We start from the raw sequence: 14,597 nt of genomic DNA on the forward strand, positions 1-14,597 counted from the left end.
TCCAGAAGCCCTGCTGTGTGAATGGGTTCTCGACGGCGGGCCGGGAACGCACATTTTGGCGTTGCCGAATTGCGCTTTTTACTGTGACTGTAATACCCCGGGGCTCGGGGGGCCTTCCTGTGTCATTCGTCCCCGAGGAAGCGGCAGACCGAGGGCCTGGCCCCGATTCCAAAGCTAGTATCAGAGGAGCTTGTGACTTTCGTAATTAAAACAGAAATCTAAACATCACTACTAAACCACATAGAAGAGGATTTTGCAAACGTGAAGTAAAAAAATTGGAGTCAAGCTAGTTGCGGGGAGCTGGTGAAGTATGTAGCTCAGCGATAAACTCTTGCGACCCTGGGTTCAATCCCCAGCATAGCAAAAAAAAAAAAAGTTGGAGGCCAGCCTGGGCAACTTATCAAGACCTTCCTCTTAAAGGGGAAAAAAAAAAAAAAGCTTTCAGTGTGTAGCACTTTGCAGAGGAACAAGGGAGGTAACATTTGTGAAAGTACTTTTTAATTTTGAAAGCCCTTCACAAATGCAAAATGCTTCCTATGCCAGACCATAATCTTCAGGGGTGTGTGTGTGTGTGTGTGCGCGCGCGCGTGATGCATGTTTCATACATTATATATTTTAATATATCAAAATATTCATCAATATATTACATTTACGTATACATATAGTCCCCCATAATATTTTAGCAGTGGTATATTTCTTATTCATTTGGGGGTTTTCTTCTAATTTTTCTTGATTATATACATATTGCTCATGTACTATGAGAAAAGCAGTATTATAAAAGTTAACGTAAAATCCTTGAAGAAAAAAACAAAAAAAAAGTGGGACTCTGTATATTTTATACACATTCTTTTAAGTACTCCTCAAACTTAGTAATGAAACTCTCCCTACTCCCTTGCCAAATTAAGTCATATATATGTACATATGGGTGTGTGTCTATTACATATACCACTCTTTGTAAAATAAGACCCCAACCTGCCCGGGCAAAGATAAAACAGGAATTCCTCCCCTCTACCCTCAGAGGCTCCAACTTTAACGGGGAAAACCTCCCCCAATATCATGAGCAGGGCTCCCTCCCTAGAACAGGACACAAAAAGCAAAGCTGCAGCTGTTATCACAGTCACTTTATTTATATCCAGGACATAGCAAAAGTCCAAAGCAGCCCTGGCTCCAGACCCACTGAGCTCCTCCTGTGGATCTGGACCTTTGCTCAGGTTTCCCCCTCTGCCTGGAATGCCCTATTCTGTCTGCAAACTCCTATTCACTCTTCCCAGCCAAGACCCTGGGTACCCTGGGGAACACTTATTCTCTCCTCCCTTCTTCCTTGACAGTTCATTCTGGTATTAAATCCTCTGTGATCCTGCATTGACCACAGGGCCTGGTGGGTGGCCTGCCTCCGAGAAGAGGCCAAGGACGCACTGGATAGATTACTGAATCATGAATAAGAGATCTGGGAACTGCTGTGTGGGACACAGGCCAGAGCTAGGAGGCTTGGGGCTCACTGTCTGGGGCAGTGACTTGGATATGTGGCACTGATTGGGATCTCCTTGAGCCTGGCACAGTCTTCTACCTTTTGGGGCTCCCTGGAGCTCTGATCCAGGCTGGGGCTCAAGGGACAGTAAGGTCCTGCACATATTTGAGCCCGTCCCTTTCCTCTCTACTGATAAAAAGTGGGTAGAGGTGGGTTACTGAAGCCTCCCCTGCCTCTCAACTCAAATGTAACTCTGGTCTAAGTTTTACCATCCACCCAGACAATCCACAAGCCCCAATCCAGGGTCTTAACCCCAGCAGAGTCCCACCTTCACCCCTAGTGGGAGGCAGTGGAGAGAAAGCCAGGGTGGCCCACGCCTTCATCTTTTTCCCTGTCCCAAGCGGGGAGCTAGGCAGATCCAGAGTTGACCCAGCAGCAACTGGCCAATCCCTAAGTCTAAAGGTTGGCTAGTGCCATCCTTGACAGTTGGGGTATGTGCAGGGAGTCACCGCGGGCCAGACACAAACAACTTTACCAGGACTTGTTCCTATCTGGGGCCAAGCCCGAACCCCTGTCCCCCACCATACCCCTCCCTACCGGCTGCCCCTCCCTTCACTTGGTCTTCTCGTTGAGTTTTCGCCGTACCAGCTGGCTGAGAAGAAACGCAGTGAGGACACTGCTGCCCACAGTGAGCAAGAAGAGGGCGGAGAAGTTGTGGGGACAGCGTGTGTGTAGAGGCTCATAGATGGGTCGACGGGCCTCGTAGTCCAGCGTCACTGCCTCCAGCTGAGCCAGGGTGCACAACACCAAGAAGACATGGAAAACCTGGTGGCCCTGCCCAAAGACATGGCAGCTGCCTGGGAACCAGCGCTCAGGCACGAAGGTAGAAAAGAAAGCGGCAGCCAGCAGAAAAAACACCACCTGGCACTTGTGGTAGAGAAGAGCTGGGTCGTCTATGTCAGAGTGAGGGGACACCAAGATACGGTGCACCACTGGGCTGATGTCCAACGCATAGGCCAGGGCCGAGGGCACCTCCTGGCAAGTGCGGCCCAGCAGGCCTGGCTTCTGGATGTACTTGTTGTAGCAGGAGCCGGTGCAGGAGAGCCAGGCCAGAAAGGCAGCCACGGGCAGGAAGATGGCCTGCACCCTGGCATGCCAGGCGGGCTCAATGGCGTAGTAGAAGTGCGCCAGGGCACTGCCAAACTGGTACACGGCCACACCCACGTAGTCCAAGAAGAAGAAGCTGTAATGCCAGAACTCGGACTTGGCCTGCAGGAGGTGGGCCAGGGCGCTGAAGGACAGGTAGGTGAAGGAGGCCAGGACGATGATGAAGAGCGGCAGGGCGTGCGGGTCTCCCAGCAAGTCCACGGTCCCCACAAAGATGGCCAGCCGCAGGAGCAGCGCCAGGGCCGCCAGCAGGTGGGTCCACACGTTCACGGCCTCATTGTGCTGCTGGAACAGCGTGCGGAAGTAAAAGCGCCAGGTCTGGTGCAGGGGCCGGTAGCCAGCGTAGATGTAGGGCTTCCAGAAGAGGGGCGGCACCTCCGCTCGGTCCACCGTGAAGACCGGCTCCGGCTGAAGAGGCTCCTGGCCGATGTGCCACAGGCTGGACAGGAGGTGGCTGAACTTCTGGGCTACCGCCATGGCCATGGCTGGGGGCCTGGACAGGGAGCTGCGAGAGAAACCAGAGAGGAGTCAAGGGCCTGGTGTGCAGCTCGCCCCGCCAGCAGCAGCCCGGCTCTGATGCCCAGGTTCTCCTCCCTCTTCCCACAGCCCTGTTCCTGCTCTGGATTTGAGGAGGGAACCACCCTGAGAAGAGTCAGATCCTACCTCAGGAAGCCAGAGCACTGCTTTGTTCCCTAAGAGCCTGAAACAGCCTCTGACGCACACACGGTCAATGTCAGCCCCACAGCAGCCCAGGTGTCTGCCCTCCTCCAGTCCAGTCCAGACTCACCACGCAGAACACTCCAGAAGGGCAGGTGCTCTCAGCCCAAGTTTGTGCCCCCATTAGTGTTCACCTGGTAGGACAGACCTGTTGCCTCTAAAGCCCTTCAGAGTTGCCAGGGGCTCCCGCTAATCTTCCATTTCCCTATCTGACCGGTGACTTCTTCCTTCTCAGCCTTGCTGCTCAACCACAGCGCACTTCAGCCCCAGGCACAGCCTCACCAGGCCCCTAGGACTGCTGCTTCACACGCCTACAGCTTTGCACAGGCCGTTCCCGAGACATTTTCCCATCTAGCCTACTTGGCAAACTCCTATTCATCCCTCAAAACCTATTTCTTCTGTCCTTCAGACTATCCTGTGGCTGTTACGACACTTCTTACAGACACTGAAATTGTTGACCAGCACTCAATGAAGGCAGACAGTTTGATTATTTTGCGCACTCCTGGTATTTCGCAAGAGACTGATACTCAGTATTTGCTGAATAAAAGGACAACATGGTAGCATTCTGATAACACTTCATGCCCTTCAAGGTCCAACTCCAAAAGCTACTTTTTATCCTGAAAGTCCCCAGCTAACAACCAATCCTATAAAAACAGCCCTTCCCCTCAGCCCCCACCTCCACTCTCCTGTTGCTCCTCAGCCAGTTTTCCCACTGTGCACATTTCTGATTCCAAATAAATCAAACTAACCCTTCATCCTGGCACTCCAGGCCCTATGAACTGCTCCAACCCTCATTTCCCACCTAACCCCAATGTCACACTGACTACCTTTCCCTGAGTTGAAATCCTCTGAGGCCAGTACAAGTTTCCCCTTCTGGGGGCCTCCTTAATGCCCTCCCTGCTTTCCCTCTGACCTACAATAGGTGACACAATCGATTCATTCATTCGCCTATCAGATCCTGAGCCTGCTGTGCCTCAGACGGGTGATGGACCCCGGACAGGGCACAGTGGAAAAGGATCCAACCCCTGCCCTTGGGAATCCCATGACCTGGGAGAGGCTACAGAAAGGAAAACAGCAACAGCAAATGCTTACACAGCACCAGCCAGGAGCCAAACAGCATTCAGTAATGATTGACCCTGTGGGGGAGACGCTGTCTTTATTCCCATGTTCCAGAACAGGAAACCCAGGCACAGGTATAAAGTACCTTGCCCACCCAGTCAGCCAGGAAGTGCAGAGGCACATGTCAAAGTCAGCCTGGACCCTTAACCACCACGCCAACCTGACCTTTGCAAGATGAGGTGGCAAGTGCCATTAGTCACTTCACAACTGCACTGTTTTGCCTGGTATCCCTTGCTCAATTCAGGTTTATCAACATTCATTAACTATTTATTGAAAAACCTGCCCAATTATTCCCCCCCATGCCCTGCCACCAACTGCATCCCCTCCAACAAGCTTTTTGGACTCTTTTGGACTCATTGTTCATCAGACTTCAACTGCAACCACCTTTGCCCCAGCCACTGTGTCGGCAGGGTAAAGAATTCGGTTCCCTGTCCCTAGCAGCAAGGTAATCACTTCCAAAGCCACCAGTAATTCACACAGTCCAAGTTAACGCAGGGCGCTAGCTACCCAGAGGCAGTGTACCAGCCCCGCCCTCACTTCCACCCCAGCCTGACCCCAACTTTAAGCTCTCCCCCACACACACTGGATTCTGGAGTTGGCCCTGGCACCTGGCTTTTCCTAGCCCAGCAGGAGGCAGAAGTTAATAAGTCCTTCACCACCGCACAGTGCCAGCTATCGAAGCTATGTCTTCTTGGTGTTGTGCCAGCTAAGGCAGCTACCTACCGCAGTGCCAGCTATCGCACTATCCCAGAGAGCCTGGCACAGGGCACGTTGTGCTGATGGACTAATTCGTGGGTCCACTTCCACCCAGAGTATGAGAACATGCCTGCGAACTGGGAGTCCAGTGCAGGACCTTTTCCTCCCCTAAGAGACTGGGCTTCAGCTGCAACCATTTGACCTCGCCTTGCACCCTTGTCCACCATCATGGCTTCCTAACTCAGGAGCTCAGGGGCCAGAAAAGGCCTCCAGAGGCATCTCATGCAGCTTCCTTGCATCACACGAGGAAACCAGAGCCTTCCCAGAGTTGCCATCCCAGCAAGGTTTCCACTCTGCCATGGGGAAAGGACCAGGGAATGACACTGCCCTCTTTACTGGGACCTTATAATCTGCTATGTCCAGTCCTAAGTTCCATATCCCATTCTTGGAACTTCCCCAGGCGTAACAGCACATTAAAGGCTCTGAGAAGTCCCGCAGCAAAGATGTCTGTCTACTTAGCTTTGTTGAACCTACATGTTCTAAGCTTACGTAGCAAGGACTCCTTTCCCAGTAATTGCATTATAAATCAGCACAAATGTCACGTGTTCACTATATGCTCATCTCTACAGCCCTGCTGCAGTTAATTCTCATTTCCCTGTGAGGTGCGTATTAATAAGCCCATTTTGGGGCTGGGATTGTGGTTCAGCAGTAGAGCGCTCGCCTAGCATGTGCAAGTCCCTGTGTTCGATCCTCAGCACCACATAAAAATAAAATAAAGATGATTGTGTCCAACTACAACTAAAAAATAAATACTTAAAACAAAGTAAGCACGGCTGGGGCTGTAGCTCAGCAGCAAAGTGCTCACCTAGCATGTGCGGGGCCCTGGGTTCAATCCTCAGCACCACATAAAAATAAATAAATAAAGATATTGTGTCCAACTACAACTAAAAAATAAAAAAAAAAAGTAAGCCCATTTTTGTTGCTGCACATAATGAGCTCCTTACTTAAGGCCTGAGAGTGCGTGTGGCAGAGTCAAGGTTTGGAACCAGCTCCAGATCTTGCCCTCCTCCTGTCATACACATTTGCATCCCACAGGTGATTTTTTTTTTTTTGAGAGAGAGAGAGAATTTTAATATTTATTTTTTAGTTTTCGGTGGACACAACATCTTTGTTTGTATGTGGTGCTGAGGATCGAACCCCCGGGCCGCACGCATGCCAGGCGAGTGCGCTACCGCTTGAGCCACATCCCCAGCCCCCCACAGGTGATTTTGGACAATGCTGGTCTAAGCAGAAAACTGGGTCCTTTCCCGTGAACTATCTCCTTAGGCTTCAGCTGACTCAGCCTCCCTCAGTTGCCAGTCACTCACTTGCTCTGCACAGGGAAGCCCTGGCTCACAGCAACCTCCTCAGGAGGGGGACAACGCTTGCTCACAAACCCCATGTCCCCAGACGTGGTATGCCCTAAAGACAGAACCCAGAGGCATCATGTTAGGGTGACAAAGTTCCTGCTGCCCTATTTCCTTTAGGCCTCAGCCAGAGGCCCTGCCCCATCTCAACAGATCTGTTTTCAGAATTAATTCCCATCCCCTGTGTCCGTGGAAAGAGGGCCTGAATCCAGGGAAGAGGGGGAGCAGAGGAAGGAGCCAAGCCTAAGCCAGAGGAAGGGAGCAGGTGTCTGGAGGGACCAGCAGGGCATCCTGTGTGCAGCCTGCCCTCAGCAGCCAGGCCCCACCTGGAACAGGCCACCCAGCCCAGCCCTGCACACCTCCTCACGCCCCGCCAGGCCCTCCAATTGCACTGAGTACCTGAGATGTTTCTCTCAAACCTGGTGGCTGATGACGTCGGCTGTGGGACTGGGAAAAGTTGTCAGATGCCAAGCACTGGGTGGCACTTCCACAGGTAAGGGGCACTGGGGCGGGGCTTCCAGGGACTGAAGATGTCTTATGTGATGTCACCAGAGGGTGGGGCTAAGGACAACTTCCCCACCTCTCCCCTCCCTTCACAGCTCCCATACTGGTAAAATCCAAGCTGCACCGTGGGACCACCTAGCCTGGCGTCAGCTGCAGGAGGCAGCTCACCATTAACCTCTGTGTGAGATGCAGAAAAGCCGAAGGCTGAAAAGTTGTGACTTAACCCAAGGCCACCCAGCAAGGGAAGGGCAAAGCTGGGCTGGAGCCAGGTGTCTAGGACCTGGTTGATGGATTCCAGGCAAACTTGGCTGGTTCCTATCCTCTGCTCAGAGGGAATCAAAATGAAGGATACCAGAAATAAAGGAGAAAGCAAACACTCTAAAGGTTTGGGAAGGAGATAGACTTCTGATTTGGACAACCAGGTTTAGCACCTGATTCCATGGCATTCTAGCTGTGTGACCTTAGACAAATGACTCACCTTCTCTGAACCTTAACTCCCTCATGGGAATGACAATATTATCTACCTCTTCAACATCTCTAGAAATTAGAGAAATGCAAATCAAAATTACTCTAAGATTTCATCTCACTCCATTCAGAATGGCAGCTATTAAGAATACAAACAACAATAAGTGTTGGCGAGGGGAAAAGGACACTCATACAATGCCAGTGGGACTACAAATTGGTGCATCCAATCTGGAAAGCAGTATGGAGATTCTTTGGAAAACTTGGAATGGAACCACCATTTGACCCAGCTATCCCATGCCTTGATCTATACCCAAAGGACTTAAAAACAGCATACTACTGAGACACAGCCACATCAATGTTTATAGCAGCACAATTCACAATGGCTAAATTGTGGAACCAACCTAGATGCCCTTCAGTAGATGAATGGATACAGAAAATATGGTACGCATACACAATGGAATATTACTCGGCATTAAAAGAGAATAAAACCATGGCATTTGCAGGTAAGTGGATGGAGTTGGAGAATATCATGCTAAGTGAAGTTAGCCAATCCAAAAAACCAAACGCCGAATGTTTTCTCTGATTTAAGGATGCGGATTCATAATGTGGTGGGGGCGGGGGCGCATGGGAGGATCAGAGGAACTCTAGATAGGGCAAAGGGGAGGGAGGGGAAGGGAGGGGATATGGAGGTAAGAAAAATGTTGAAATGAGACGGACATCATTAGCCTAAGTACATGTATGAAGACACAAATGGTGTGACTCTACTTTATGTACAACGAGAGATATGAAAAATTGTGCTCTTTATGTATAATATGAATTGTAATGCATTCTGCTGTCATATGTAACAAATTAAAATTTAAAAATTTTTTTTAAATATTATTTACTTCATAGATTGCTGCAAAGATTAAATTTACTAGAACTAAATTTTAGCATATGCTAAGTTTTAGCATAATATAGCATATGATTGCTATATTATTATTATGAATAAGAGTAATAGTATTTGAAATATCCCCCACTTAAGAAATGTGTTCTAGGTTCTCTCTCTTTTTTTTTTTAATATTTATTTTTTAGTTTTCGGGGGACACAACATCTTTGTTTGTATGTGGTGCTGAGGATCGAACCTGGGCCGCACGCATGCCAGGCGAGCGCGCTACCGCTTGAGCCACATCCCCAGCCCTATGTTCTCTTAAAAAAAAAAAAAAGTCAGTCCTCTTTAAGCCTTGAATAGCTTGTACCACTAACCTGGGGTCAGAGAGTTCCCTGTGTCTCCTTAAGCAACTCCCTTATCCCTGAAGGTATATTTAGGGATCAGGAAAATTTGGTTGGAGTTCAGACTTGTGAAGATAGTGACCTTCTTTCTCATTAAATTGTTCTCAGCAAAGACTATTCAGAGTAACCTACTGGATCCACAAAGCCCTAAAAACTGGCATTCACTGCCAGGCCCACTCCAGGTGGCTTGGAAGTGACATCCACAGGGCAGAGGGCCTCAATTTCAGCAGCTCCAACAGTCCTGGCCCGGGGCAGGACACTCAAGGTAAAGTGCTTGAGGAGACAATTCTAGAGGCACGTGTCCCGGCCTGGCCAGGTCTTGCAGAATATCTGGAAGGCTTCCAGGCTGGATACACCTCAGGGCTCATCCCCAGAGTCCCAGTGGGAATCCTCTGTTGGTCTGAGAGACAATTCACATTGCCCTTTCCTAAGCTCAAGGTACCCTCCTCACCTCCCTCCTCAGCCAAGACTTGCCCCAGATATCTCTTCCAAGACTCCATCCCAAGGTCAAAGTTTCACATAAGAGCCCTGGAGCAAAATGGAAGGATAGGCTGTGGGGGTGCTACAGAAAACCAGCTTTAGAGCCCAGTGCACTAGCACATACCTGTAATCCCAGGACTGGGGAGGCTGAGGCAGGAGGATCGCAAGTTCAAAGCCAGCCTCAGCAACTTAGACCCTGTCTCAAAATAAAATATATATATATATTTTTAAAGTTGGGGGGCTGGGGATGTAGTTCAGTGGTAAAGTCCCCCTGGATTAAATCCCTAGTATAAATAAATACAAAAACAACAAAGAAAAAGAAAACAGGCTTTGGAGAAGGAGAGCTCAGAGTTACTCCCATTCCCAGATTTCACTCAGTGCTCATTACATGCCAGCCTCGGCCCTGCTGCTACCAGGATACTGTTCAGCTGGCGACCCAGAGAGCTGGAGAGGGCCACTGCCCCAAGGGTGGGCGTCCACCACTCACCTCTGACAGACAGTTTCAGGAGAAACCAGGATCCTCAGGTTTTATGTGCAGATGGGATTTCAGGCCTGGAACTTACTGGTGACTTTCCTTCTGAGCTTCTTTCCTTAGTTACAATCAGCTAACCCTTGGGCCCTTGTAAAAGCCTACTTTATAAATAACATCTCTTATCAGTATGATTTGGTTATAATTCTACTTCTTTGCCTCCTTCCTGGCATGCAAAATATTCATTGTTGCTTTTGAGCCCTGATTGTTCAGCATTTTTTATTAGAGACAACTTTATCTTGCCATGGAAGGCAAAGTCTAACCTCATTAGATAAAAATAATAAGGCCATGTTGTTGTTTTTTTCATGTTGAAAATTTTTAGTTTTTATTTGTTCTTTTTAGTGATACATGACAGCAGGATGTATTCTGACATATACATACATGGAGTGTAACTTCCCATTCTTGTGGTTGTACATGATGATGTGGGGTTACACTAGTCGTGTAGTCAATAAATGAACACAGGAAAGTTATGTCTGATTCATTCCACTGTCTTTCCTATTCCCATCTTCCCCCCCTTCCCTTCTTTCTCCTTTGTCTAATCCAGTGGACTTCCAATTTTTCCCACCACTGGGTGTTACATCTGCAGAACATTTGGCCTTTGGTTTTGGGGGATTAAGGCTATGGCTTTTACACATTACACATGTAATCATTTATCAGCATTTTTCATAACACTCAGCTATTATGCACAATTTTTGGTTTTAGGCAACATTTAAAGAGTAAATTTTTAAATAATAATAAGGCCAGGCACTTATTGGAAGGCTGAAATGGGATGATTGCTTGAGTCTGGGAGTTTGAGACCAGCCTGAGCAATACAGACAGCAAAATCCCATCTCAAAAAAGATAAATAGCTGGCACAGTGGCACACACCTGTAATCCCAGCATTGGGGATGCTGAGACAGGAGGATTGCAAGTTCAAAGCCAGCAACTTAGCAAGGCCCTAAGGAACTTAATGAGACCCAGTCTCAAAATAAAAAATAAAAAGGGCCGGGGATGTAGCTCAATGGTTCAGCATCCCTGGGCTTAATTCCCCAGTAAATAAATAAATAAACAAACAAAACAATAAGAAGGACAGGCCAGTGTTAATACAGGGTCTCTCAGAGGCAAACCCTCTGCAGGGATCCTAAAGAGGAGGGCACATTATGACAGAGCCTGAACTATTAGTATTAGGTCTAACATTAATAAAGTTATAAGTGCTTTGCTGTTTAGCAAGACCTTCCACACACACCTCCTCTCCCTCACAACTCTGAGCCTGAGGCTAACCTGTCATCACTGTCAAGGAGGCAGGATGGTCAAGCACCTATATTTCCAAGCCAGGACTCTTGTCCTTCCTCCACCATAGTCAGCTCCCTGGTGCCTAGTAGAGGAACACAGATTGGACAAGCAATGTTCCCCTCTCTCAGTGGCCTCCAGATTTCTCAGCAACTGGGTCACCTCCCTCACTGCAAACCAATTCCCCAACTCAGTCCGATATGCTTAAAGAAAAAGCCCCGCCAAGGCTTCCAAGACTGCACAAAACCCGCTTTTGTTTGTAACATACTTTGAGCCTCCCTCTGTACTCAGAAACGTGATCAAAATGAAATAAGCAAATTAGGGTGGGGGGCTGGTACTGGGGATTGAGCCCAGGGGCACTCTGTCCCTGGCCCCTTTTAAATTTTATTTTGAGACAGGGTCTCACTGAGTTGCTGAGTTGCTCAGGCAGACTTCGAACTTGCAATCTTCCCGCCTCAGTCTCCCAAATTGCTGGGATTACATGCCTGTGCCATAGCGTCTGGCTTGAAATAAGTAATTCTTGAAGAAATTTTTTCGTGGAATTCATATTCACCACTGCTCTGAGGAGGGGACCCTGGGGCAGGGCGGCAGCCCAGAAAGGTTGGCCACAGCCAGCCAGCACGGAGCATAGGAATGGCACCTGATTTGCACTGCTGACCTGCAAGAGCCCTCTGGGAGCAGAAGTGGGACCACAGAAGAGCAGCCTCTCACCGAGGGAGCCCAGGGGCGTATAAGCCCAGCCCCACTATGGGAGACCAGGTCCTTACCCAGATAGGAGCTCCAACTTGAGGTCCTACCTGTCTAGCAAGTGCAGTCAGGCTCTGAGAATCCATCAAACTCCCAGGCCTTGGCTTGAAATAGCCGCACAGGCCTCGGGGAACTGCCCCAGGTAAATCTCTGGGGTCCTCAAGCCTGCAGGTGAGAGGTCATTGCTGCGAGGAGGGGCGTGGAGCGTGTTCCTTCACCTTGGGGAAATCATGCCCTCCTGATCCCTGGGAGGGCAAGGACCTGGGGAGCAAGAGCGTCTCCTGGGCCCCAGCACTGCTACCCCCTCAGTTCTGGTTCCCCACAAGGACCACCCACACACCTTTCTGCCCCATTATCACGTCGATTCCTCCTCCAGGAGGGGGGCGGGCGGTGGGAGGCCCTGCTGGGTGGGGCCGGCTCCCGGCCTAAGGTCTTCCAGGTCCTCCTCATAGCCAGGCCAGCCCCGCCCACTCCCGGGACCCTGCCACCGCTGCACGGTCCTTCCGCTGTCCCTCCTTCACTCTCCCCCCAAGTGCTCCCCGCCCAGGCCTCTCGCGCGCTCCCGGATTCGGGGACATGTCGCGTGCGGGCGCGTCCTCCCCTCCCCGCCCAGGGGCTCCGCGTGCTGCCTCCCACCCTCCCGCAGGAGCGTCCCCGGCTCTGCGCCTCCTTCCCGCCCCTCCCTCCGGGGGCTCCTTTAGCGAGCGCCCCCACCCTGCACCCCGACCAAGCCCGCTCCCTCCCGTCGGCCCCACCGCGCAGAGCCGGGAGCACCTCGGCCGCGCCCGCGGGCCAGCCTCACCTGCGGGGGGCAGAGCTGGGAGCCGGCGGCGCGGGCCCGCGGAGGGCGGCAGATAAAGGGGCGACGGGAGGCGGCCCCGCCCCGAGGAGGCCCAGGAGCCCGGGAGGGCGGCGCTGCGGGCACCGGGGCCGGCCGCCTCCCCCGCGCCCGCCCGGACTTGGCCTTGCGCAAGCACGTGTCGCCCCCGCAGGCGGAAGGGTCGCTCCCACCAGCCACAGCACGTCCCGGGACTTGTTGAGCTGGTGGTAGAAACCGGCAAAAGCCGATCCCGAGAGCAGAAGTCGTGGTCAACTTCCTGAGCCCGGCAGCGCGGCTGCAGAGGTCCTGGGCCCGGCCAACTTGGGGAGGGCCAGGGGTAGTTGTAGCAAGAAAATGTTGGATTGTCCTCGCTGGAGCCCCTGGCCCAGCACACATCCCCTCCTAGGGTGCTGGGGTCCAGCGGTGACCTTCATTTCTCTGCTTGTGGCGCTGCACCCCCTCTTCGGGCGCGCCTCTCATTCAAGGTGTCACCCAGAGCCCTCTCCTAGAGCAGCTTCCTGGATCTACCCAGGCAGTGCTGTTGTCTGGACCTGTATAAAAACATCCACTCGGAATGAACCCCAGGGTTTAATGCCCAGCTACAAATCCAAACGAAAACAACCCCCAGTGTCACATCTCCCACCAGGAGTCCGGGCACCTGAAGGTTGAGGAATCCTTGTACCTAGTGGACTTTCAATAAATACTGGATCACAAGGCCACTGATTGCAAAGACCTGGGCCAGGCAGAACGGGGAGACACCCTCACGCACCCTGTCTGGAGGTCGGGGCGTGGTACACAGGCCTTCCAGGAGACATTGCCCCGCCCTGGAGGAGCTCTGAGTCCACTATGGGAGGATGCTGTGGTTTGAGGGTACATGGCAGTCCCAGGCTGGCACTACCCCAGCTCACCTTGTAACCTTAGACAAGTTTTGCTCTCTCTGGGCCTCAGTTTTATAATTTGTACAATTGAAACCAAAACCACCGAACTCAGGCACATTAGGATTAAATAATACAATGGACATGAAGCTTCTTTGCCCACTGCAAAATACTAAGGGAATGTAAATTTCACTCTATATTACAATGAAACTTATATAATCATAATGCAATAGCATGAAACCCATCTCTCCTTCAACAAGTTCAGACAAACCAAAAAGAAATACCTAAGTCTGCCAGGGATAATGGTGCACACCTGCAGCCCCAGATACTGAGAGGCTGAGGTAGGAGGACTGCTGGCACTCAGGAGTTACAGCAAAATGGCAAGACCTATTTCAAAAAGAAAAGAAAAAAAGGGGGGAAATGAGAGACCTAAATTATTACTTAACTCTTTCTTCATTTTCCATGTGGATAGAAAAAGTAGCATAGAGCCAGGCCTGTGGAATTTGCCTGTATTCCAGTGACTTGGGAGGCTGAGGTGGGAGGATGGCAAGTTCAAGGCCAGCCTGAACAACTTAGAGAGACCCTGTCTCAAAAAAAGGGATGGGGATGTGGCTACGTGGTATAATCACTCCTGGGTTCAATCCCCAGTAGAGAGAGAGAGAGAGAGAGAGAGAGAGAGAGAAAGGAAGAAAGAAAGAAAGAAGCTGTGTGAGTCCAGCTCCAACAGGGGGTCTATGAACAGATGGTGAGGAGTGGGTGAAAGTGGGTAGAGGAAACAACACAGACACAAAAGTGAAGGTGCTGAATCCCGATCTTTACTTGTGAAGTTAATCATATTTACTTTTCATTTTGGCAGGCTCACAGTATTTTGTGGTTACAAAACAGGAATCCTTATTCAAAGAAACAAAATATTAAGTAGCTACAATTAGATAAGAAGAATGTATCTTGGCTTATGCATAAGCAAGCATTTTTACTTTCAGTTCATGTTTTGCTTTGAGCTGTTTCTGCTTAGTTAGCTTTTAATAATAGTTAGAAATGTTCCAGACTACTGGCCTATACCTTGACT

The 14,597-nt window shown here is 50.4% G+C and overlaps 1 protein-coding gene across 2 annotated transcripts; it reads right to left on the reverse strand.

The window, feature by feature from the left end:
* Positions 1-1,106: 1,106 nt before the first annotated feature.
* Positions 1,107-12,709, reverse strand: Paqr7 (progestin and adipoQ receptor family member 7). 2 transcript variants are annotated; one of them, XM_027937225.2, is made up of 2 exons: positions 12,639-12,709; positions 1,107-3,140 (listed from the first exon to the last, which is right to left on the reverse strand). In XM_027937225.2, the coding sequence occupies exon 2, from the start codon at positions 3,116-3,118 to the stop codon at positions 2,081-2,083; it is 1,038 nt and encodes a 345-aa protein (XP_027793026.1). In that variant the 5' UTR covers positions 3,119-3,140; positions 12,639-12,709; the 3' UTR covers positions 1,107-2,080. The 2 variants fall into 2 exon arrangements, with proteins under 2 accessions (XP_027793026.1, XP_071473602.1); XM_071617501.1 differs by lacking the exon at positions 12,639-12,709 and adding an exon at positions 9,416-9,487.
* Between the last annotated feature and the right edge of the window lie 1,888 nt (positions 12,710-14,597).

The sequence above is a fragment of the Marmota flaviventris genome, chromosome 10 (genome assembly GCF_047511675.1).
Source record: "Marmota flaviventris isolate mMarFla1 chromosome 10, mMarFla1.hap1, whole genome shotgun sequence".
Taxonomy (NCBI): Eukaryota; Metazoa; Chordata; class Mammalia; order Rodentia; family Sciuridae; genus Marmota; species Marmota flaviventris.